General features: G+C 34.1%; 1 protein-coding gene across 1 annotated transcript; it reads right to left on the reverse strand.

The window, feature by feature from the left end:
* Positions 1–1,707: 1,707 nt before the first annotated feature.
* Positions 1,708–26,826, reverse strand: LOC126830475 (glutamate receptor). Its single transcript, XM_050560862.1, has 11 exons — positions 26,397–26,826; positions 22,953–23,105; positions 12,962–13,210; positions 11,929–12,122; positions 6,370–6,423; positions 6,065–6,226; positions 4,253–4,456; positions 3,622–3,729; positions 2,765–2,878; positions 2,383–2,452; positions 1,708–1,862 (listed from the first exon to the last, which is right to left on the reverse strand). Exons 1-11 carry the CDS (start codon positions 26,482–26,484, stop codon positions 1,708–1,710), a joined length of 1,551 nt encoding a protein of 516 aa, XP_050416819.1. The 5' UTR covers positions 26,485–26,826.
* Positions 26,827–27,186: the final 360 nt, after the last annotated feature.

A 27,186-nucleotide genomic window follows, 5' to 3' on the forward strand; every position in this document is an offset into this window, starting at 1 on the left:
AGAGAGAGAAATGGGGTTTAACGTCCACTCTACACAAACTAGGTAATTTCGGGACTAACACATGGTTCAATTTTATTTCAATAATACGCTTGCGCGTAGGGGTTTTAGCAATTAGAGGAAACCGGAGGACCCGGAGAAAACCCACGGGATTGGACAGGCGACCCTACTCCTTGTAACGTACAACCGGGGAATCGAAACCACGCCAGTTGACTCAATGACAGACCGTATGATATAGCGCAGCGCGCACGTGCTAACCATTCGGCCAGGCCCGTAACTAGCCCCCCCCCCCTGTGAAATAATTTTCGACCATAAAAAAATAGATATACATTGTACCTCAATATTACAGCACCCCTGCGAACACTTCCCACCCCCTTGTTGCTCTAAGCTAGTTACGGCCCTGCATTCGGCCATCCAACCCCCCAAGTATAATGGGACTCCGTATGTTCTTTTATACAAAGACCGTTCTGAATAAAAGACGAAGTTTAAAAATGCTGTCATTGTCATTTGAGAAGAGTTTTGTAAATAAAGATTTGACGAGGAGAAGATTATTAAGCGTGAAATGAAAAACAAAGTGCACTACAATATTTATATGATTGGCCAATACTGGCAGTTGATCTCAATTGACAATAATATTTGTTCAAGAAACTTTCATATTTGTGCTACAATTATTATTCATTCATTTCACTCAGTTATTCAATATGTTCCAAGTGATTATATTATCCCCTTAGATGTATCTGTTGATTTTCGTAACGGTAAGCTACTACCATCCTAATTACCTTGGACAAGAATCGCTCCCTTGAAACATCAAAGCACCCATAGAAAACCAAAAGGAATTCATTAAAGAGAATTCATTTCTATAGCTCTCGAGATTATCGCCTTCAACTTTCTTCCATTCAATGGGGCTGAATCTGCTTACTAAAAACAACCCAACACTCACACCCACATAAGCCACCAATATACACATCCAGATCTGGATAGACAGAGGTTCCATAAAAGAAAAAACTCCTGGTTTCTGCACTTCGGGTTTCCTTATCATTATACTAATACCAATATCCATAAAAGGTTTTGAAAAGTCAACATTTCTCTCACGGTCAGCAGTAATTGTTAATGGTGCCACGGCAAGGTCGGCTTTCTGGGAAAAAAACACATAAAACATTGTCATTACATTTCATTTGAATATTAGATTTGTAAATTCTGTCTGCAATGTTACTATATTATTATCTGTTAATCGAGTATAAATTATCCTGTATACAATATGTAGGCATGTACATGACTTGTATCTTTAACTCTCAAACAGATTCACTTGACCGAGTATATTTTTAAATTGATAATAATACCCTTATTAGATAAGTTTAAATGAAATTTTGTTATGAACTTCAGTCGATTTCATCAATCCCAGACAAAATGACAATTACATATATAAAATGGACAAATTTAACTTGCATAAATTTTAGATTCTTGTCTGAGATTATTACAATACAATTTTGTATCGAATTGATAATAGTTTTTAATAACGTACATGTTCGATTAACTCTCCTATCATACCATTCCATTTGTTAGGTGCTATTTTAGTACCATATGCCCCGTCTTCCACTAATTTAATAATATAATCAAACCCCAGCAAACGAGCAATGTGTCTACTAAGATCAACAGCATATCCTGTAATATAAAACCAATAGCATTCTAGGTGTTGGTTATCCCAATCACTCAACTGAGACAACATTCTATCATTAACTCTCCTATCATACCATTCCATTTGTTAGGTGCTATTTTAGTACCATATGCCCCGTCTTCCACTAATTTAATAATATAATCAAACCCCAGCAAACGAGCAATGTGTCTACTAAGATCAACAGCATATCCTGTAATATAAAACCAATAGCATTCTAGGTGTTGGTTATCCCAATCACTCAACTGAGACAACAATCTATCATTTTGTTTGTAAACGGAGCTAGTAACCACTTTTCGTAGAAAAATAATTTTCCATCGATTCCTTGGATTATACTCATATAATGTAGTCATTTAATAGAGGTCCGGTACTACCATGTCCACCACATGGATTATATGGTAGATTCCAAAGTCGCAATTTTGTTCATGCTATAAAATAACAAATTAGAAAACCGATATTTATCAAAAAATATATTTATATCGAATTTACTTCCTATTTAACAAATACCGCAACCACACTGAACCCCCCAAAAACCCTGCAAAATGCATTTTAGTATATGGTACATTAAACTCATAAAGGATAATTTACAAGACCGAATAGGTGAATACAATACCATTTTTGGTCTATAAAGACCGCCTCATTTATTCTTTAAAAATCATTACTAGGAATTACATGTATAAATTTCTGACGACTATATTTCTATATATATATACCTTCATATCTATCATTGCCTACTGGAGGTACACCATTTTCAACAGGCTTCTTCATTAAAAATGGCTTTGACTGCAAGTAAATTTATAAATCAGTTTAACTGGGTGTGATCCAATATACTGAACAATAATTTAAAATGATACCCTTTAAGACCTTTTTGTATTGTTCTGTAAATAAATAAATTACCATCTGTGATGATAAATTCTTTATTAGGCCAAACAATGGATGAGATACACCTTTTTACGATTTATCAATAAAGGTCTTCAGGATGTATATAACTGGCGACTAACCAAAATATTTACTGCCTTAAACTTCTAAAATTCATCATTCAATTTTTTACTATGAAAGTCGATTGATAATACAGTAAATGACATCTTAACTTACAATTATAGATGTAACTATTTTCGTTGTATTTCCTGTTCCGGGTGGTCTGTAGTTGTATTTGCCTCTAGGGGCATGCATACTTCTAAAACCTATACCAGAAGACCACGTACCTAGCTAAGATAATAATGAATATTGTGTTATTATTAGAAATGAAATAAACTGATACATCCTGTATTAAAGCAATTAAATCGTTTTGGTTTTTGTAAACCCAAAGTATTGAATTGGACTGATCTAATATTTTATTTTCAATGATCACCAGGAAAGCTGTATTTCGAAAGATTAAGCGACTTGCTTACTCATTTTAGTTTTAGTTTTTGGCTTTATTTGACGGTAATAGAACACAATATATTTTAACAGTAACGTTATCTAGAGGCCTAAAATGGTCAACGATGACACGTTATCTTCATATAAAACCCCATGAAATTGACAATTTTATTATTGACCCAAATCGGATAGGTCTAGACATTTTAATGGTTACGTGTGTTGATACCCATGAACACATGATGTATGTTTAGTAGAGTCAAACTTTATCGAGAAGTCCACATATTTTGGTAGTATTGTGCTCAAAATAATACAACGCAAACGGTATTCCAGAAGAACCAAATTATCCTGATCTGCTTCCGCATTGATGTAAAACAACTGTTTAAATTGTTTAGTCAAATGTACTAAACCACTGTTATACACTTCTAAAGGTCTGTACATAATAGCCACTGAAAATCATAATGTTTTGAATGCGAGCTATATTATTACCGTCTGACAGATTAAATTCGGTTTATAGGAAGTCGCCTTTAAGAAACAATTCAAGGAATATTGGGAGTCTGATTATTATCTAATTTTAGGTTGATTATAGGCTTTACCTTATTTGGTCCCGATTCTAAATTGACGGTATACACCCCGAGCTTGTAATCTTGTCTGAAACCTTTCTCGTCAAAGTGTAGCCTTCCTGATATTCCTGGTGGATTACGCTGTCAATAAAAGAAAAGATTCGTGCAGAGGTTAGACAAGTATCTGTCTTATTTAGAAAGGTAACATTAATAAAAATTCAATTATTGTCGACATCCCTTTATATTTTTTTTGGTCATTTTTGAGAAATCGTCTTAACTTGTTCTTTTATTATGTAGAAGCCGTATTAGGAGCTTTAACCTTTTCTCTGAACACTTTACTTTGATTACTTGAAATGGATTTTATGTAGTAAAACAGCTTTAGATCATAACTGCGAGCGAAGTGCTCTGCGTTTATAATATACAGTTAAGTCCCATTGTGTCAGCCCCTATCGTCTCTGGGTAGTAATTTAAACGATTACAAAACCAACTTAGGTTGTATGTCATCTGCAGCCAAAACATTCAGTAACAATAAAGATGAATACGTGAAATTAATAGGAAGTCGTGCTAGGACTGCATGACAACAACTTTTTGACTGGCAATATGCTTTTTGGAACATTTTAGTCTAGACTATTGTAATTGTGCCATTACTATTTAACTGACTTACTGATTTAAGAAGAGCATATATTGCGTCTCCATGCATCCATGGAGTTGGTGGGTCAGTAGTACAAGGTACACCACGGGTTCTGTTATAATTATATACATGCTTCCGTCTAAAGGTATACCGGAAGGCATCAGAGTTATTACCCAACATGGCGGCGATAGTATCTTCTAGTGAAGTTACAGCATCAACAGTTAGAGCAGCACTAGACTATCAATAGAAAATGAAAACAGGATTTAGCGGCCAGGATGTTGTGCTCCCTTGCAATTCTGGACTTATAAGTCACATTTCAAAAGTGCAAAAATATACATTAATAGTTAAACACCTACAAGACTAATATTTTGTGAATATGACACAGTAAGTAAAGCACAATCGACCCTAACCAGTACATATATCTATGGAATCAGCACATGGGAAAGTGGCACCAGATGTTCCCTCAGATATATGCTTACATATTGTAATAATAATTTATTAATCTTATAGCCAAAATCCACTGGAACAGCTGATCTATGGTGCATTTACAAATAGATTTAATATAAATACATCAAATATACATATATATAAATGATAATACATCCCCGCCCCATCAGATTCATTAAAATGAACATGAATCATTGAAACGTAAATTGAATAGAAATGATAAAAAGATATAAAAGTTGATGATTGTGAAGTAAATTTAAACGGTTCAATATATGAAACCAAAATATAACAAATGCTTTCTCAAATACACCAGATTTAAAGTTATTTGTTAAAATACGGAAACTTGGACTTATTTCTGTGTTAAATGACAATTCATTTCGAAGTTCAGGGGCTGCCAATGTGAATGAACGTACACCAAACAAAGATGGATATTGTAGGATTTCAGTAGTTTCCGGTTTGAGGGACGAAGCTGTGGGGAGTGTTCATAAGTTGACAAGCGATCATGGAGATTGGTGACCCTGGACAATTGAATGACAAATTAATATAAAAAAAGAAATTTGAAATCAAATCGATATGGTATAGGCAGCCAGTGAAGTTGTTTTAAAATTGCATCAGGGAATGTGAATATGGTATTATACAGAAACATAATGTGGTATTAAAGTTGTCCGTCTGTGCGATTTTTTGAAATACCTTCAAAAATACATGCACATTCTAGTATGGCCAGAGCATGCTCATTTCAAACACACCAGGCTTAAGTCTTTATTTCAAACGTTTTATGGTAGCCATCACGATAAAGTTGATCTTTGTAACATACGATGTGTCTGCTTTTGTTGCAGATCTGTTTAGTCTAACCTACGTTTTCCATTTAATCATCCTCGACTTTTCATTTAACACGGCGACGATAATGGCGGTTGTCGAGAACGAGGCGGAGTATTGACACCTGGTAGGCTACTATTATGAGGCACGGCTAAATCTATTTGTTTTGTTAAGGCCAGCTCAATTTTCGTCACGGTCGCTGAGATGTAAATAAGGTTAGGGTACGTGAATGTTGGCCAGATTGTAGGTTCGGGTTAGGGTAGACATTAGGGCTAGGTCCAGGGTTAGGGTTATTGTTGGGTTTAGCGCTAGCCCTGCTTACATCTCGTGACCTTTGACCAAACTTGAAGTTGGCCTTATTAAATAGATCTAACTGTTATTTATCGTGTGACTAGTCTACTTATTCGTTACTCGGGTTTACTGAATTACTCCGCTGCTTAGGATCAATTGTGCTTAATTTGTGTTCTAAAATATCGTATTTACAGCTAACAAATATCGTATTTACAGCTAAAAAATATATTTACAGTTCAAAATGGGAATGTCTAAGGATATAAATTTAGTAAACTATAAATACAAACTTACTGGTACAACATTTGTACCATCGAAACTAGATACTGTAACATGTAGTTTCTTCATTTCTTTTATAAAATCTCTATTATCAGTTGTCTCTTCATCTATTAGTTGAAATCCAGTTATATTTACTCCACCATGGCGATACCGTGATAGATTTAAACTTTTAAAATCCTATTATTCATAGAAAGGTAAATATAAGAGATTGAAGTTAGAAAAGGGTGAAAACAAAACAAAGTTATTTAAATTATAATATATACATATATTTATAATCATAAAATATTGTTCTACTAAATGATAATACATATAATACTTACTAACGTTCCCAATAGATAATTATATCCATATTTGTTCATACCGACTTCTGGTATCTGGAAATCAGAATAGAAACGGTTTAAACAATATTAAAACCTAGTCTTAATCAGTGAACAAACAAATATATATAGATCGAACTAAACCATGAGTCGCTATTAAGGTATAATGAAGACGCGCATACGCCATACAGTGGTGCTCTGAGGGAAATTTTGCCTGGGCAGCGGCACTATGACCTACTCTTATATCGAAGTCCAACTGCCAAGGGAACTATTACGTGCACACCAATGTATACATCGGGACCTCTGATTTTCGTATCATCCGAATGACTAGACAGCTGTCCTTGTCAGGTCCTCCGTCCTGTACCACTGACAAGGAGAAACCACGTCGGAAAATCCGGAGGAACTTTCTCGGCCAATGCAGGGATCGAACACCCGACCCCCGGGCTAGCGAGCCAGCGTCTTAACCGCTTAGCCATCGTTGCTCCATTTCAAATACAAGATGTAACGTAAATTTACAGTTGGCCCGTGTCACCGTAACAATCTTCAAGGGAAAAAAAACTAGTTACGCCAGGGCGTAACCGTTTTCAGTTTTACGAACTGTTTATGGTATGTAAAACCTGAGGTTAACGGTGCAGCTAGGTACCCTTTCGCTAACATCTGATACCAAATGGGTAACAAATACAACAAATAGTACATACGATTAACCGTGCCACATGTGACGGATGTGATCTTTGCCAAGTTCGTGAAGCTAAAAGCTACGAATTTCTGGTCGTTTAAAGACCCACTATGGCAACAGAAAGGATAAATACGCATTAAAAATACTCATAAAAAATATTAACAACGATCAATTTTTTAACTCAAGTTTGTTCCATTTAAAGTTTACATTAGTTTTTATTGATTTCACCCCGCCCTGTAGGTTCTGTATTTATATCAGTCTTTACATTAAAATAGTACACAATTTTTAACTGAGATAATATGAACGATGTGAGATATTGTGCTATAACCACCAAAGACATTTACAGGTCACAATTCTATGGAATACAATTACTGCTTTTTACTGAGCGACGTTTCGACTAGGCTTCTCTAGTCATTATCAAGCTATGATAAAAAATGAAAATATGACAGGACAATATATATATGTACATGTATGTAATAATCTTACGTTCTTGATGCGATGCAGGGATGCCGATGTACACGTCATTAAGTTAGATCCCTGGTTTCTCAGCATTAACTAAGCATTGTTGTGTACATGTATATATTGTCCTGTCATATTTTCATTTTTTATCATAGCTTGATAATGACTAGAGAAGCCTAGTCGAAACGTCGCTCAGTAAAAAGCAGTAATTGTATTCCATGTGTGACCTGTATACTCTAGTTCAATTACTAAATGGCATTGAAACAGTTTATCAGACATCAGTATGGAGATTTGGCAGTCAAACTCATTGATCAGATACGAAGAAAAGAAGGAAAATATGTACATGTATGTAATAATCTTACTTTCTTGATGCGATGCAGGGATGCCGATGTACACGTCATTAAGTTAGATCCCTTGTTTGTCAGCATTAACTAAGCATTGTTGTGTACATGTATATATTGTAATGTCATATTTTCATTTTTTTTATCATATTTTGATAATGACTAGAGAAGCCTAGTAGAAACGTCGCTCAGTAAAAAGCAGTAATTGTATTCCATAGAATTTTGACCTGTATACTCTAGTTCAATTACTAAATGCCATTGAAACAGTTTACCAAAGACATTGTATTCTGGATCTATAGAATATTATTCACAAACATCCGCAGCGATGACTCTCAACAAAAAAAACCCCCAACAACCACATTTCACAACAAAAGAGGTCCCGGTATTGCATAAAAAAGTCAATTTTACTCCACAACATCACAATAATTGTGCTCAGAAATTATATTGCTGCAAGCAAAGGAAAACGTGACAAAGAAAATTGTTTCAGCGGTTTATAATAGTGCAGAGAACCCAGGTTTTGATTGACAAGCATGGCGAGGAAGTTGAAATTAGTGCTGGGAATTACATCATCGATCCTATATGACTTATTCCATAACAGCGACCTGAAGCAGATTAAACTTATTATACGTGTCACATGTCACGATGTTGTATGACTTATTGTTTTAACCTGTAGAGGAATTATAAAAAAAAGTATTGACAGCCATAGAATCAAGTTTTCTTCATATCAGTTAACTTAAGAACAACAATAAGAAAAATATTTTTAAAAATACATATTAATTTAATATTATGAAACTGAATTATCTCGTGGATGTAAAAATCCATAGGTTCGCCCGTCCAGGAAACTCACCCAATGCACATTGACAGTTTTTAAAAGCTAACATTAATGTCATATACCGCAACGGCCTACTGAAATATCCTAAAGTTTTGTCATATGTATTTGTTGTTCCAGAAATTTTGATCATTAAACCCGCGATGCGACAGAAGACTAGCAATCGTTTCCCTTATTTCACTTTAATGATAACAAGGGCTGCAAAATGTCCTAATTAGATAGTATCTTAGACCAGACTGGTTCCCAATATTGTTCTAACCATGGACCACTTGGGACATTTTACAAATGCCAAATAACTTAACTCCCACATCTGCATTTACCTGTTCACCACTTTGCAAATTAAATTATGAAAGAGATATGAATGAAACAAAAATATTTTGATAATATTATACATTCAGGTGTTTCGACAATTCACACTCACACTCATTCTGATCAATAACGTGATACATCAACACATAGCAAGATCATCGCTATTCCCGTTAATGTGATATTGAACTTCATTGTCCGAATACTAACATTTTCATACTGAATGTAACTTCGTAGCTGTTTTTTTCCCCAAGGATCAATGTTTCCACTGCGGGCCCTCTGAGAACCTGTTTGACTGTGTGGAAGACCACAAGGAGTCAGAGCATCAAAGTTTGAGAAACGCTGCTTTAGGCGAATAAAACAAGTAATTAATTTAGGTTAGATACCACCTTGAATTCGATCTGCATGTAAAGAAATGAAATGACTGCTAGTTGTTTCTAAAACAATACAGACTGCGGCATGAAATCAATAGAAACCCATGAGAAATATAGATGGCCATAACTTACGTTCAAATTGTTTGATTTTAATAATTTTTGAACCACCAAGTCATTATATATTTGGCTTTCAGCCTGGAATATTAGGGCTTTAATATTTTTGTTAAACATGACACTATATAGCTACTTTTAAATGGAATACGAGCGACAGTGTTAGTGGGTTTCTTTTATTTGTGTTTTAATATATTGTGTGGGGAAAATAAAAATCGATATTGTGTCCATAATATAAGAGCTTTAATTTCACTGACAAAACTACATACATGATCTGTTCAGATCACTTTCTAAATATTTCCATTACGGCGGTGACATATCTTTCAATAGTTAGACATTTATGACTTGGCTAGCAGGTGACGGAAATGGAAATTAGCTGCGGAAATTCAGCCATCAATTCCGTGATCTTATCCCGGAAAACTCCATGGTCTAACTTGTTATTCATATTATGTTGTCAGATATTTGCACATCTTTTCGTAAAACGTTTTGACATTATAAGCTTTTTGGTTTACCGTTTAAAAAATCAATGTAGTGCTATGTTGTTTAGTTTTTACATTTTTTTATTACTGTATTGCGTGCAACAATGAACAATTTCCCAGGAGAATTCCGACTGACATGCCATATTATATCATGTTAACTGACAGTACAAATCATGATTCGTCCGAATTCTTTCCTTTCCATTACATGGTTGACACCAGGCTAATTTGTATGTCATGACATTTTCTTAAAGGGTCAACAAATATTACTGAAGACACTTAGTTTAAGATCAAGAAGAATTATAATGTTTATTTATTATTCTCATGACTCGGTGCCATCGTTGCCTGATATTAGCAGGTGGTAATCATGGAAATCAATAAAGATAGAAAATAAAGCTAAGCGAAGAAATAATGCATCGCTTGTCCTTAAAGTAGTGATTTTAAACTGAACACTTCTCCCAGATAACCATTTGCACGCGACCGTATTATCTTTTTTAACGCTAATCTCAAAAACAAAAAAGAAAAAAAAGTAATTGAAAAATGTTCCATCTTTTATTCTTTACGTATTTCAAAGTTCTTTAAACTTTTTCTTTTCTTTCTGTTATATGACATTTTTAGGCGACCAGAAGTCAGAAAGTGTGACCTTTATGTTTTAGTATACTTTAAAGTGTATCGAATGGTATGTATGTGAATACACAATTAAAACATCAAAAACATAGAGTTCACAAATCAATCATTATATATGCTATGTCTGTGAGAAAGACAACAGTCCCTGCTACACAATTTAAATGTCAAAGAGAATTAAGCCGTTTCCAACGTAAACACTTCTAGGGTCAACACCTAGATCACAGATAAACCTAGTTATACAATGCATCAGGTGTTGCAGAAAGAGTAAACACTCCCAGATGTCATAATTTGTAGTTATTAGACTAAATGTGTGATGCATTCATATACTCGGCTTCTAAAACGACCACCAGCATCTACAAGAACTTCTGTATCATTTAGATCGTATAGCGCAATAACATACTCTAATTCAGTATTTATTATAAACTCATTACATTGATATTGTATAAATATAGTAATAAACAAGAAATTAGTCATTGTAACTGCCGCTCTATGGACATTATCCATCAAACTAGCGTACTAATCTGATAAACTACAATATCGACCAGTCCTTAATCACTACATTGATATTCCACAGTGCCAATTCTCCCAGTAAAGGCGCCGTATCAATCACACAGATTTGGGAAATGGGATTTTAGTCCCCGGGAACACATTCTTCTTATTTAATAAGAGTGTAACAAAGATAGCGATAGAGGTTACGGATGTTGGTTAATCTCTGCTTTTATTTTCTACTTGCAAGGAAATAAAATAAATCAAGTTACCAGTGGTAGAATATAGATTACTCATAAAGCAACAATGATTGATTTATCTATAATATATGATTATCTACCCCCTGACGTACATAGAATAAAAAAAATCCTTTAAGGTAGAAACTTACAAATTATAATTAAGTTTTAAGGTGAAAATGTACTAATTATAATTAAGTTTTAAGGTGAAAATGTACTTATTATAATTAAGTTTTATGGTGAAAATGTACTAATTATAATTAAGTTTTAAGCTATAAAGATATAATGTAGACTGTAAGGATGAAAGTGTTAAATTAAGAAAACAAAATTCACAACTTTTCTGTGAATTTCCTTTATTTGAAGCACCAATGGATTTTAGGTGTTTGAACTCTTCTGGGCGTCCGTGCTACAATATCCGTATATACGTTTGATAACTCTACTTATCTTTCCATTTACATAGCAGTTTTAAAGCCACGGTGGTGCTAGCTCACAATCCAGGAAATCAACTGGTAAAGAAAAGGTGTCACGTAGTCCAACCATGTAAGCGTAAAATTACCCTTGGTGTAGAATAGATAGAAACGCCAGTGTTGGAGCAGATTTTCGTCTTCAGAAGAACATTAAACCCCATTTCATTTACATACCTGTTTTAAAACTGTTTTATAAGCTTCTTCACTGGACAAATCGAGTACAAATGATTTAGTTGCATTGATATCGCCTCGATCAATTTGTCTTAAATCATCATGGACATGGTTAATATCGTTAAACCGCTTCACGGAGAACCAATCCACACTAGCATTACGCATGGACCGAAATATTCTTTGAAGTCGTATTAGACCTGAAAAGAAATAAAAGTTTATTACTTTATTGTTAAAGGACACCAGGAATGGTTCAGATTTTTATATCTGATTAATTATCTAGTTATAAACTAGTTTCTAGAAGAACCCAAAGTCATTTCATCTTTGATTAAGAAATTAAGACATAATATCATCCGGTTAAAGGTCAGTCACCACCTCTAAACAAAACCAGGAGTTTATGTAAGAACAGATACCTTTGTTCTTTTAGGTGAAAACACTATGGAACGTGAGACACACTGGTCGAATCAATCGCCGCCGAATTGCAGCCGAATTCATTCGGCCGATTGAGTGGACACATTTGGCGAATTCTTCGCCTGATTCACCAGTCGATTGCATCACATTCCACGTGATAAGTCAGGTTATTAAACAAGGCAGCTACCAAGAAAAAGAAAGAAAAAGCCGCAGCGATGGAAATTTGTTAATTTTACGCCGCATCCATCTCCGCCCATAAAATAATAAGCTCCGATTCTTTCTCGAGATTCCACGTTTCAGTGATAGTCGACATTTTGTCTTCAAAAAATCACGTGACTTTCTCGACATCAGTAGTAATTGGCTAATGAATTTACAATCGGGCGACACACTAGGCGAATATAAACACGGCGAATGAAAATTCGACGGAATATACCAAACATGTTTCATTCGGGCGAATCATTCGGAGTTCTTTTGGTTTTTACCCAAGTTAACACCCAGTCTTGAAATAACTTTTGGATTTCAAAATAGTTTCAGGATGTGAACACCAGGAAATTTTAAATAAGGGTGGCTTTTTGAAAACTTACAACGTACAAAACGTTCTAGTGTACAATATTTAATAATAACAAACCTTCGTCAGAATCATAGAGGAAGTGTACATGGTCCCATTGGAGAAATCTTATCAACTCTATTAAGGCCTCTGTGAAATCAGGTTTCAAATGAATTTCAAACATGGAGTGCTTTCGTGATGTATCACGTGATAAACTTGGTGTAAGATATGGCATATGGAACGTGCTGGTAAAGGCCTGTACGATATCAGATGATTGCGTGGTCTTCTGTCCGATTATAGCAAACACGCCTTCAGACATTTGACGACATACTGAAAGATAAATGATTAATAAGCATGTTGCATAATCGGTGTTATTATAATGAATTTCATAAAATATAGCAAAAACGCCATTTTTTATACCGTTCATATGTAAAGTGCAACGGTCAGTGTCGTAAATAATTCAAGTGATATTCCCATCGCTTGAGTGGACTTTTTTCTGGTACGTTAAAGGTGGCTTGGTTACTGAGCTATAGGTAAGTTCCGTTACTACTGTTACTGAGCTATGGGTAAGTCCAGTTGGTATGGTAAAAGAACTATAGGTAAGTTCCACTGGTATTGTTACTGAGCTATAGGTAAGTTCAGTTGGTATGGTTACTGAGCTATGGGGAGGTTCAGTTGGTATGGTTACTGAGCTATGGGTAAGATTAGTTGGCATGCTTACTGAGCTATGGGTAAGTTCTGATGATGCTGTTACTGAAACATACATTATGCAAGAGCCAAATCTGCCAATTGCAGATCTTTCTTTCTGCCTGAAATGTTATCTAAATTATTAATTAGACATTTTAAATTAACTTATCCAGACCATAATCAACTCTCGATGGCATTGCTAGCCTGCGATATTTACTGGATTAGAATCCGGTCTGCTGCTTCTGATTAAATCAAAAAATGGATAATCGATTCTATGTTTTTTATCGTACCGACTTTAGGAATGATGATCGAGGCTAGGCCGAAATTTCAATCGCTTAATTCTCGGTTCATAGTGGATCAATTTCAATCGCTTAATTCTCGGTTCATAGTGGATCAATTTTCAGCAAATTGCCTTTACATTGTCTAGTATTTAACTATTATAGTGGGAACTGTCAGCTCTTTATCTAATCTTCCATAATGTATCTGTAACTATGTATTGGCAAGTTAAGTTGGTACTTTACTGAGTTATACATAAGTTCCATTGATAATGTTACTGAGCTATGGTTAAGTTCGGTTGGTATTGTTACAGAACTAAGTTCAGTTGGCACTGCCAATGAGCTATGCGTAAGTTCAGTTGGTGCTGTGACTGAGATATTCCTAGAACATTTAAAACTATTTATGTGCCGACTTATATTTTTGAATCAGATATATTTTCCTTCGTTTCAGAGAGAGAGAGCTTGGAATAATTACTCCATGATGTTCCAACCTGGTTTTCTCCCATTGCTAAAGACCCCTACGCGCAAGCAAATTATTGAAATAAAATTGAACCACGGTATAGTCCCGAAATGACCTAGTTTGTGTCGAATTGACGTTAAACCCCATCTCTCTCTCTATCACTCCATAATGTGGAGTAGACAACCGATAAAACGAATGTATGCATACGGTACGATTTTTTTCTTTGTAAAATTATTCGAAAATCTTTCTTAAAGATATTCTTCCTCGACAGGCCGTAATTCATAACCAATGATTGAAAATATATTCAAAATACCAAGAAATGTGTTTGTCAAAACATCAAGTTGCGAGCCACGAACGGGACAATCTATCAGATCTATAAACACTGCCACTACCAGAACAGTGGGTTTGACGAACAGTCAGGTGTCTGCCAAACTAGCGGTTGACTTTAAAGGATTTGTATCTTATTTCATTCATTGTACATGTATTTACAAATCACTTTCAGTCTATATTTTAAAAAATATCAAACCTTTAGTTTAAAATTAGTGTTCGGGTGTCACACAAGATAACTTAATTTCGAAGGAACATATCTTAGTGGTTTACTTCGACATATTTTCTGGTAGAATTTATTTAAAGGGACTATCCCGATTTGAACAGAGTCTCAAAAATAAAAGTCCGAGCACGTATGAAATTTAGAGGAATGGTGTATTTACCCTGTCTCAAAACTTCAGCTCAAAATATTGAGTCGTTTGGACGTGAAGGTCAAAATTGCTTATCCGGACACGTAACCCTTTTAAGATTTCGTGTCAATTTTTTCGTTGGGTGACCTGATAATCGATTCACGTTCCTTTAAAGGTATAAACAGTGAATCACGCATGTGCCGTACTTAATGAAAGGTAAATTTCACCTACACATTATTTTTATAAAATAAAAGTCTGGTTTTATCCAGACACCGCCTAATACAGCTTAGGACATCGATCTCCATTTCCAGATTAAGACTGATGGGTTTAAGTTGTTTGAAAATGTATCACATATATTGAGTTAGTTGCTCGGACCTAAGTTAGAGAATTTTGAGGGATTTTAACACAAAATTAAGCAGTTTTATTCTCCAAAATATTATCGGGATTGGCCCTTTAAGTAATGCTCTCGCTTCAGATTCTTCTATATGAAAAATCGTAAGAAGGAGCAATCGCATTTGATACTGACTAAAAGTGATTTGTTTCAAATGACAGATTTTAAAAAAAATTCCTGTGTTCTTTAAGATAGATTTTATACTGCGTTAGTCTGTTATTCTTATCGTTTATGTTTTGTCGATAGTAATTCTATTAGATGATAATAATATCATCTTGATCAGTCTTTATCATAGAGAAAACGTTTGTACTTTATTTTGAAGAGCAACAGACGTAGGCTTGAACTATAATAAGAAGTTAACCACGAATCAATATTAAAACATGCTTAAGAGTCGTCAATCAAGTACCATCTGAAATTTAATAAACCTTATGTTTTACACATGATCATGCCAGAATCAGTAATGGCAGTCGTTCAAAAGCCGAGTTGAATTTTATATTTTAACGTTTAGTGATAGTTCGTAAATGTTTATTTTAGTCATTCTGTAATTGTCTTTTTAAGGCATTTAAGTCAGTTATTTTCAATTTTCATGTAAATATTAATTTTTAGACATAGTATATATGTCATTCAGTAATTGTCTTTAAGGCAGTCATTTTCCATCATCATCTAAAATGACATACCTAATCAAATTTGTCGTTTAATATCTCAATAATGTACGACAGCAGCGAAGTGATAGACGTTGGTACGGCCCCTAGCATTGGGGCGTGGTGACAATTGATAATCCATTACAATACTTGGGTCGATAACCTATGCTAATGATACATTTATACCATTAAAACCAATGGATATAAAACCATCAATTATTATTAGGCAAAAACGTCAAATGCATTTACAAACAAACCACTATTGTATAGACAGATATTTAAAGCGGCATTGTATGAACCTACAAGAAAATGGCGAATCTCGGTCTAGCTACTTAGCAAGCGGTATATTTGGGTTTGTGACTGTATAGTAAACTAAACGCTAGTAGGAAACTAAACTCGACGTCTGGCGAGTAATTCGGAAAGGGGATAATGATTCAATTATTTACTATCGATCTTCAAAATATCATCGGGACACAAAATTTGTTAGAAGCCGACCCAACTCCCGTGTGAGATTGGTAATTATTTCGTATTCGCAATCATTTCTACTAAAATTCCTCCACATCTGTGGCCTCGTGTCTCATCACTCGTAGCTTTTCAGTTTCTCATCTAGACACTGAGCTAATATAAAATTGACGATTGTATCGAGAAAAGCAATTCACTAAATTTGAAAAAGGAGAAAGAAAAAATTGTGCGTTGATGCAGATTTACAGATAATTTAGTAATGATTTACGTGATGGGTTATGTTAAAAGCCATGGGTTCAACACAAATTGATAAACAACTTGGCTATAAACGTTAACGATGCATTCTTCTCTCAGATGAAAATTCCAATGGTTCTGTATCTAATCCATTATCTACATACGGTACCTTGGCATGAATACTTTAAAAACTAAATACATCCCGGGTGATTTTCTGTTTTTATACACAGCCAATATAATCAGTTCTTATTTGCTTTTTTTAGACATTCATTCAGCATACGTAAGCCAATTGATCCCGTAGAACCTAGGTCTAAAAATGGACTCTTCGAAAATTGTTTGAAGTTAAACAAAAAGGATCTCAGTTTGAACTTTTAGCAATACATCAAGCTTTTTCAAGGTACAAATAATTTATAATGGTTTTAACAAGTAGGGTCGACGAGTAAAAACCTATTTTAGAAACGTTTTGTAAAATAGGCTAGGCGGCTTGTGAAATAAATAAAATTTGTTTAATAGCGATAAGAGGATACTTGGCGATATATCGTGCTGATATGTAATAAACCAGTTATTGTTTCCCATACAACTGTGGTTTGTTAATGTGTTTTTCGATCACTGAATGCCACTTACAGAATAAAAACATAACCGTTGTTTGGGTGCTCGTCGAATTACCGGGAAAGAAAAAGAGATATATGTTATATAACTGAAATCTAAACGAAATCTATTAGTCAAATATGGATCATATTTTCCATCTCTGATCGAAATAAAAAACCCCCTACAATTCAACACTTTATGTCGATCTAGATCCAAGAGGTCTATTCCCTTTAACGTATTACCGTATTAACTACAACGGAGCATGACCCTTAATTCTAATATAGCCATCGAACATGAACTCGATACGAGGATTTATGTTATATAATCATTATTTATCGTAATAAATGTTATATGTAATGGTTTATTTACAATCCTTAGATATCCCGTTTACTTAATAGCATTCTACCGCGTCTCTCATTTCCTGTACAATGTAATAAGTAATGGACCCCCACAGAGCGAATTTAGAACATATCTATATATGTTCGTTTGTCCAGACACATATATTGATGCCAATATCTAAAAGGAAGTTCAATCAGACCAGTGATTCATTGTATTCGTGTAAACTTTGGTAAACACAGCGAATATCAAATCCTTTTTCATGATAAATTAGTATTTTTATTGATCAAATCTAACAGACTATAAAATGATTAAATTAATTTGTGTAAAATCTTATGACAATCAGACTAGAGAAAAAAATTATAATCACATATACTATAGTGACAAAATATTATGGTCCATTATTTAATAACGACTAGAACTAGCGACCACGTTCTCTTAAAATACTGTCTCCTTAGTCTACTCACGTGGAAACTTATATATAAAAATGATAGATGGCGCGTTGTTATTGTATATACTTAATTAGACTGATGAGGCATGGTGGTCTTAATGGTTTTAAAGATTGGGTACAATAGTACATTTCTGAACTACGTATACACAGATTTAGATAATAAGTTTCGCAAGGATTGTTGGCTATGTTTAATGTTTGGTTGTACATTATAGCTCACGAAACGTGGCGAAATCCATATTACAAATATTTCGATAGGCTATGAACATAGAAATGCTATTCAACCGTTATAAGTTACTTCCTTAATCCAGTGACCAAACAAAGGTTGACATCTAATATTTCATGTACACCCAATTCATTAAAAGCAATATTAGTCACCATGTTTTTTTTTTAAATATATACATGTATATGTAATCTAACATATATCATTATATATTAATATACAATGGTATTATTTACTTATTGAATAGCGGTATTGTCCAAAACAATTCCAGCATTTAAAGAATTTATTTGTGGAAGAAATGTACTAAAAATCGAAATATTATATGAACCAGGATATTATGTAAAACTATCGATCCAACGTAAGGACATAACATCCATACAAGAATGCTTTTCTTTTGTTACAATGGTCTAACTACACGTTGTCTAAGAAAGAAAACCATTTCTTCTTCACTCTACCGGATAATGCACCAGAATCAAGGATTGTAATACGTGCATGCTCTATGGAGGAGTAACTGGTTTGAAACAGAATTTAATACATGGCAGAGCGGTTACCCAGACAATAAAACATTGGTAATCTCACTCAGATCTTCTTCAAGACGATCACAGGGGACCCAGACATTACCATTTATAAATAATCATTTCACAAGCTGGTAATTTTCAAAGTAAGCAAGCTTTTGTTATCGTTATAGAACAATCTAATGGGACTAATGGTCGCACAAGATTGGAAGAAAATTACCATAATACAGGAGTAATCAGACAATGGAACTAAGGCTTTCTTTTTGATACACAAAATATACATCTGAAAATTGCATTATAGCTATGCTTGTAAATTATAAAATCTTCAAATTCGTAAAACGATTCTAGTTTTATCTAGAAGTCCTTAATTGAATTCGCCCATTGTACTGCGTGTAATCTGTGAATTTTATTCAAGCAACGTGTTCTAAGAGTGTTAATCAACAATGTCTGAAGTAACCTTGATTATACAATACATGGCATCAGTAGTGTACAAATACACAAAGGCCATAATGTCAAGATATGACGAGATAACAATCCTGTTTAAAAATCGATTCATCAACGACCGTCTGTAAGCAAAGAGAAGAGAATGTCCAAATTGAATTCGTGGGTCAACGAGCGATTTGCAAGAGACTTATAATTTCCATAAGCGCCCTCGGTGATAAATACGCGTTGATAGAATATTAACGACTGTGGAATCTGGGAGCCGTTTCTCTTCTACCGTCTCAATATACGACTATTAGAACCACAATAATTACACGTCCTTGCTCTTTAGTGACGATACGTGGTAGTTTACTTTCTATAATGACAGGCATTTTAATTTGGGTATTCTTAAACGGTCGTCTTCATTTCAGAAACTGATGCCGTCGCTTATTTTCTTGGCCCTGAATTGTGCATTGAAAATGATATTCTTACAATCTCTGTCTAAATTGATATCGGTTTTTATTTGCCTTTGGTCATATGAAAACAACCCATTTCTACCCAAGAAATAAGATACAAGCTTATACAATTTGTCAATTTATTTTTACTTCTTAAGCCGTGAATCTGATGGAAACGCTTAAAGCTATAAATGATTAATTCAGATTAAAGACCTAATTGAATCTGAATATCACGCTAAAATACCGACAACGTTTAGATAGGATGGTGACTAACTCAAGCAAATTATTCATAACTTGGCTTTGCAATTTGATAATTTTGCCAATTGGCAATAAAACTGTATATTATGGATTTTGTTTATGGGTTAAAAGCATTTACATGTAGAAATCTTGGTAATTTATCAAACGTCTTTCGCCTTTCAGGTTATTCTATATTCTTGAATATCTGCGTTTGGCCTATTTCGATCATAATGTGCTATAAGTATTTTTAAAGACGATAAACAAGAAACGTCAGTTACACAAGTCTGTTTATTGTTTATTTAGATCAGTGTGCCCCTCGCTTTAAAGGCACAATAAGTCAGAGCGTTCACATATTTAATATATTAATGTAACGACTGTTATTCTATACTATTTTACCCCCCCCCCCCCAAGTATATATTCATGAGGTATGAGTTGGTTTACAATATTTAAAGATAAAAAAAAAATATTATTACTATAATTATCTAAGATGCAAAAAGATGGTGGCGTGAAATCATTAGAAACAACGTAAACATAAAATGGCCATACTTTAAATAATTCTTGGCAAGACATACTTTGGATTGTGTATCGCTCTCTGCCTAGAACACCCAATAACACTTCGTTTATTTGAGAAGTTCACATTGTTGTCATTTTTTGGTTGTTCAGAACTTCTATTATCATCGCCATAGTGTTATTAGAAGCTATTACGGGTGAGGAAAACAGTATTATCCTTATTTACTAGTTGTGTTCAGCCACAGGCAGATGGCAGCCATCCAATTAGCTTACTGAACCTTCGGCCGATATCATTATCACAGTTATATTATCTGGCTGCTCTTTTTAACACATTGTAAATGAAAGCAATTTTAAATGTGAGTATATTGTCACGACAAGCCTATCTGTCCGACAGTTCAGTGTGCTTATAAACAGTAAACACACTGCAGTTCAAAGGTCCTGCCCTCGCGACCGAAATCTTGCCAGGTTGGAGTTTTTGAAACATGATCAAACAATTTGGTAGGATTGAACAGGTGGACAAGGGGCAATCCGATTAAAATATTTCGTTTCGTTTTCTTTATACTTTCGATAGCCTCTACTACATGAAGATCTGACCAGATTGGACAAGGCGGAGCCATGAATTTACCACCGAAGCATTTTAAATACTCAATTTTATTTCTTTTCTTAAAGTACATAACCCTCTAACTATCCATAAAAACGCGAATTAGAATTTAATGGTAGTCCATTTGAATCAGTATTGGACTCCAGATATCCAATATTTAAGACACATTAAGAGAATAGTTGTCGAAACGTCGTGCTATGTGTATAAACCATTGACTAACCAGGCGCAAACGACATTCATCCAATTTGGACCGCTCAGGTATTTCACTAAACATAAATGATTAGAAATTACAATCAATATTTTAAAAACATGAATGTAAATCCGTTTTTATTCATTCATATTACATAATAATGTGTTTTTAGACTCTTTTTCGGTATTAAAGAATAGAGCTCTAACTCACTCCCTTAAATAAAGTCATTCAACGGTCTATATTCCTATGGACATTGTTTGTCGTTCAAAATCATTCCTGGACAGGGAAAACGGAACATGATGAAAAAAGCTATATTTCTTTTCAAAACTTTTGATAGCTGTTCATTAATTTTAAAAAGCCAAATAATTATTTTTATGGCACTGTCTGTCAGATTTCAACAATGGCAGTTTTAGAGAAAATTTTAATTAAATCTTTCAGCTGTAAACAACTTGGACGTAATGTCGTTTTTTTTCCGATTCTGTTATTGACGCTGTGAACTGAAATAATGCATTCCACTTTTATATGTGATTTGAAGTAAACTGTGGACTGATGTGTAAGCTCTGTGAATCTGCAGAAGCGATCTTCATCATACAGAGACAACTAAGAATAATTCTTTTTTAACTGGGTGTAAATCTCGAGGGATAAGAAAGATGGAAATTTGATATCGACTGAAAATAGAGATGGATAAGAGATGGTTATCTGTGGGTCTTTATACAGCTTTATTATTTTTACTTTAGAATGGCTGTCAAGTAAGTCAGACGTCTTTACACTGTTTTAGATTTTTATGAGTTTAAAACTGATTAGAGCTTTAATTATTTATTTCAATAAAATTACCCGATAAGTCACCGTTTCGATATTCATATAAAACTATCTAAGTAATATTAAGGCACAATATATAAACTATTTAAAGACTTATTATTTCCTGGACAGAAACTGTTGTAAAGCTACCGATTTTAATAAACTCAGACGGAAAACGTAACTCAAGGATGTAAGCACTCTGGTCACTGGACTTATTTTTCAAAAGAATTAATTGGAAACGCCACATTATTATCAGTAAAGTATCCAAATAAGTAAAATGACTTCGTTCTTTGAAATCGTTAAGTATATTATTCCTTCATTCTTCCACACTTTGGTTATGTGGATATTATTTGCAACAGGTAAGTGACTATTAGGTAATATATAATATCCTCCCACGGCGAACAAATTCTGAGGTGGTTAGAAGCGGTAGCACTGATAGTACGTTTGATGTGGATAATTAAATCCTTTCAAAAGAATTCGCCGAATTTTCTGTAGCCCTTTGAATTTAGTTAGGGAGTTAACACGACCAATGCCTGCTTTATCTTTGTAGTATAAGTGCTTTTAAAACCTAAGCTAAATCGTCATCCAATGTTTTTCAAAACTCTTATGCAAAAGCAAATTGGTATCTCTTGCCTACTTATTACAAGATATATCTCTCTTACCGAAAGCATCTATATTTTTGAATATTTTACAGAACGATAATCTTTTTAAGAAATAGTAATTTATCTTCCTGCTAACATTGCTTATTGGCAATATTGTTTACCGATAGTTAAGATTCAGTTCAACAAAAAACAATCTGTGCAATATAAAAGACATTATATAACCCACGCTATGCAATTTGCTGATAATGACTCTTACTTTATGATATCATATAAAAATATTTGCATAATATAAAAAAAGTACAAGAATAACAATTGAACTTACTTGCTGATGCGAGTTGAAAATTATCGTTGATATTGATTTTATCAACAGTTACATTGAATTCAAAGAATGGCTCTTTAAAACGACGTTTATGTTGTTTGATGGCATACTCAAAAGCTTTTTGCGACACAACATCATCTCTGGCAAATATACCTCCTGTAATGAACAAAAATTTGTTTATAAACTAGGTCATTTCGGGACTACATGTTATATTTGATTGTAATATATTGTAGTGCTTCGCTTTCTGGTAATGGTCTTGATGAGTGCTAGGTAACTTGAGAAAACGTGGCATGTAACTCGTGACATTTGCATTAATAACAAACCTTATGATCGACTCGTACCGGACACATAATCTCCATAACATCAATGGACAAACATATTGGCTATATGTTGAATTTAAAATTTCAAGCTGTGTGTATTTCAAATTAATGGAACATCTCAAAGACCAACTACATTATCAACCGATTTTTATTAGAATAAATATGTGCTTTTTATTATTAGAGTAGCATTGTTTTTATTAATTGACAAAACAAATCTTTTGATGGATTAAAAGCATATTATGTTACTGTATCCTACAAACCCGCATATTTCTCAAATAATATAGTGTTTGACAACTCAAGTTCTTAGATATTTTTGCAACCAAAATGATGGGTTATCCTATTTTTTAAGCAGGGTGTTGCAGTATCCTGTGATGGTCGTGTGGTATTACTACAGAGATTGCAAGAAGCAGGGGGGGGGGGGGGTGGATGGCTGAATGGTTAGCGTGCGCGTGCTGTATCATAAAGTCTGTCATTGAGTCGACTGGCGTGGTTTCGAATCCCCGGTTGTACGTGACAAGGAGTAGGGTCGCCTGTCCAACCTCGAGGGTTTTCTCCGGGTCCCCCGGTTTCCTCCCACTGCTAAAGACCCCTACGCGCAAGCGAATTATTGAAAGAAAATTAAACCATTTGTTAGTCCCGAAATGACCTAGTTTGTGTCGAGTGGACGTTAAACCCCATCTCTCTCTCTCTCTCTCTCTCTCTCTCTCTCTCTCTCTCTCTCTCTTCAAGAAGCAGAATTTAAACTGTTAGAATTTTTAAATTAAACAAAGTAAATATATTAATATGTAACAATTGGTATGATTAAAGATGAAAATTATTTCCACTTTATATGAAACAATGATTCTTCAATAAAATAAGTATATCTAATGAAAACCAACGAGATGAACTGATGCGCACAAATGTCCACTAATATATGCCTTAGCTAGAATAGGAAGTAGTTATTTTATTATGCTATGAGAGAAACAGTAGTGACTCAGGAGAGTTACTAGTTTATGATTAATCCCCTTTCTAACACCGTGTATTAAACTTCCATTACTCTGCTTGCCTAAATTAATTGTTCTCATGGGGAAGACAATCCAGTTCTCTACTTGAACTCCACTGTATTGATCAAAACTGCCCATTTCTTTGTTTAGTGAATGTAAAGACTATATGTATATTCATGTAGGTGTTTATAGTAAGCAATCGTTTGATGTCAGACGTTTGAATTAGATTATGCAGATGCTTAAATATAGACATATAGACACCAAGTTAGTTTTAAAGTTTGCAAAGAGGGAGTTTAGGGAAATTTTCAAATTTGGGCAGTAATCAAATAATATATTCATTTTTAGTCTAGACACGTACATGATTTTGGAAACAAATTTAACTAATTGACATGAATAGTTCGAGATAAATATAGTATTAATGGGGTTGGCAAAATAAAGTATCAAAAAGGTTTGATCTGATGTTATTTCGATTAGTGCTGCTACAAGCTATTTACGATAAAATTATCAGTTCAAACATTAAGCGAGAGTTAATTTGTTCACTAATTTCAGTTTAAAATATCTTAAAAATATCTTAACGATAAAATTGTCAGTCGACACGATTAAGTGGAAGTTGATTTGTTTACTAATTTTAGTTTAAAATATCGATACGATAACATAAAATCCGTTATATCTCAGTATGGACATTATCCATGAAACTAAAATAAACTGCAATTAAATAATACTTTATTTGTGGCCAAATCAAATGAGACCATCCGTTTTAAGGATGACATATGGATGTTTAGGATTTGTTTTTTTTTTCTTTTTATAAAAAAGTCAACAAATATTAGATAAGTATTAAGGATATAGATAGCCTCTCACTGGAATCATTTTAGGTCTTATCCATTCCATTGATATGTGGGCTTAGTTCGATTACAAAATTTACATTAATATTTAGAATATAATATCTTGGTTTTAGTTGGCGCAAGACTAGTTGATATGTTCAGCTAGTCTTTGTCATAAAACATGGCTGTCTTTTCCCACTCTTGTATTTATTAATCAGTCGGACAACGGGTACTTTTCTTCTTCATTAAATTGACTTATCTTGATTAGGGTAAACCCCATAATTCATCTTTAGTACACAATAAAAATCAGTAATCTTCTCAGTACCGTTAGTCCCGAAATGAGGTTTTCCAATATCTATCCAATATATATTGCACTGCATTCATAACAAAATTTAACAACGTCATCCTTAGGGAACACCATTATTCTGTAAGTCTATTGATGCCATGATATCGGACTACCGCCATGCAATTATCTATATAGGGCCCAGTATGTATTTTATATCTCACAAATGGAATTATCCGCGTACATTTTCCGCCCACATTTACTCGTACTAACTCATAGAATGAGCTCTTGACAATATTTGTATCACAATAGTGAAGATGGTTCGAACCTGTTGATTATTAGTGTTTTACAAAAGTTATCTTATAGTTATAGTTAACATTGCACTTGATTGGTTTGACCTTTTGACCATTTTAAGGATCTTGCTTAAAAATAGCTGGGGTTTGCCAAAATGGACAAAACTGTTAAAACCGTGCGAAAGTTTATCTGAGAGTCATTACCCTTTCCCAAACATTAAAGTTGTCATGATTGTTTGGGATTTACCCGAGGTTTGGCAGAAAGAAGGAAATATGATGGAATTCAGATGCGTGCGACAGTGGATCTGAGTTATTGCCCTTTACCGTTCACTTCCAATAAATCAAAGTTTTCACGATTGTTTTTTTTTTTTTTAGATACGAATAGGTCTATTGGAAGAAGGGGGTAAGGATATGGATGTCGGCGTATATTGCTTCGCCTTACCTCATAATTGTTAACAATATTTAATGTTGTATTGAGGTAGCCTACTGCTCGCAATGTTAATATACAACTATACAACTTTATTAAAATTAAACTTTGAGAATGTTAACCATTAATATAAATACGACGATAGTCCTATTACAGTTTGCATTACATATATTTTAAAACAATGTACTTATTCAGATAGTAACGATTGTATCTTTAAACGCGGTAAATTAATAATAATAATAGTAATTTAACAATGGCCTTTTTGTCATGTTCTATAAAATACATTCAAAGAAGTCCTGTTTAAATGTCAGTTAACTTACCTATAGGTATAATGCCTCGATATGTTTCCACATAATCCAGAAAATAACACGACATAATCAAAACCCTTAATAACAATGCCATTCCCATGGTGTCTCCGTGTTCTTATTTTTAAATATAAAGTTCCACTACACACCCTTTCTGAGAACAATATCCATATTACATCACATTTAATTCAACACAAGACACACATATTTCTGATCACATGTCACTTTCTTGCTCACATGAACGTACAAAAGCTTTAAAAGCCATTATACCCGACTTTCACACAAACTATTCAATTCTGAAACACAAGTCACGCTACCTGAGACAATGTGTTTATTTATCCATAAGACATTCCTTAGTTTTGTCTTCAGAACAATTATAAAATTTACCAAAAATATGACAACTTGCGTTTGTTATTCCACCAGCACGTGTTTTGCTATAAGTAAACCTAACTCATTGTACGCATGCTCTCAACACAGAATCCAGTTAGAGGTAACGGTGGTGTTTTTACTATGTTGTTTATTGATTTTTGTCGAAAGAAGATCGGGCGCAATGATACAATAGCCTGTAAACGGGGCTCCTCGTGTTTCTGACATTGTCGCTAAATCAACTCGTTTAAACCACCCTCTTGGAGAATGTCCGCCTTCAGCCACGTGGACAAACCCCAGAGACGGTTGTTGCTGACTATCCCAGAACAAACTCGATTATGAAGACTTTGTCGCAATCTTTAGACATGTGGGAGTAAGTCTAATCTCAATTATGGCATTTGTTATTATCATTGCGTTGTAATAACCGGAATAAACGTAC

This window comes from Patella vulgata, chromosome 8, assembly GCF_932274485.2.
Source record: "Patella vulgata chromosome 8, xgPatVulg1.2, whole genome shotgun sequence".
Classification (NCBI taxonomy): domain Eukaryota; kingdom Metazoa; phylum Mollusca; class Gastropoda; family Patellidae; genus Patella; species Patella vulgata.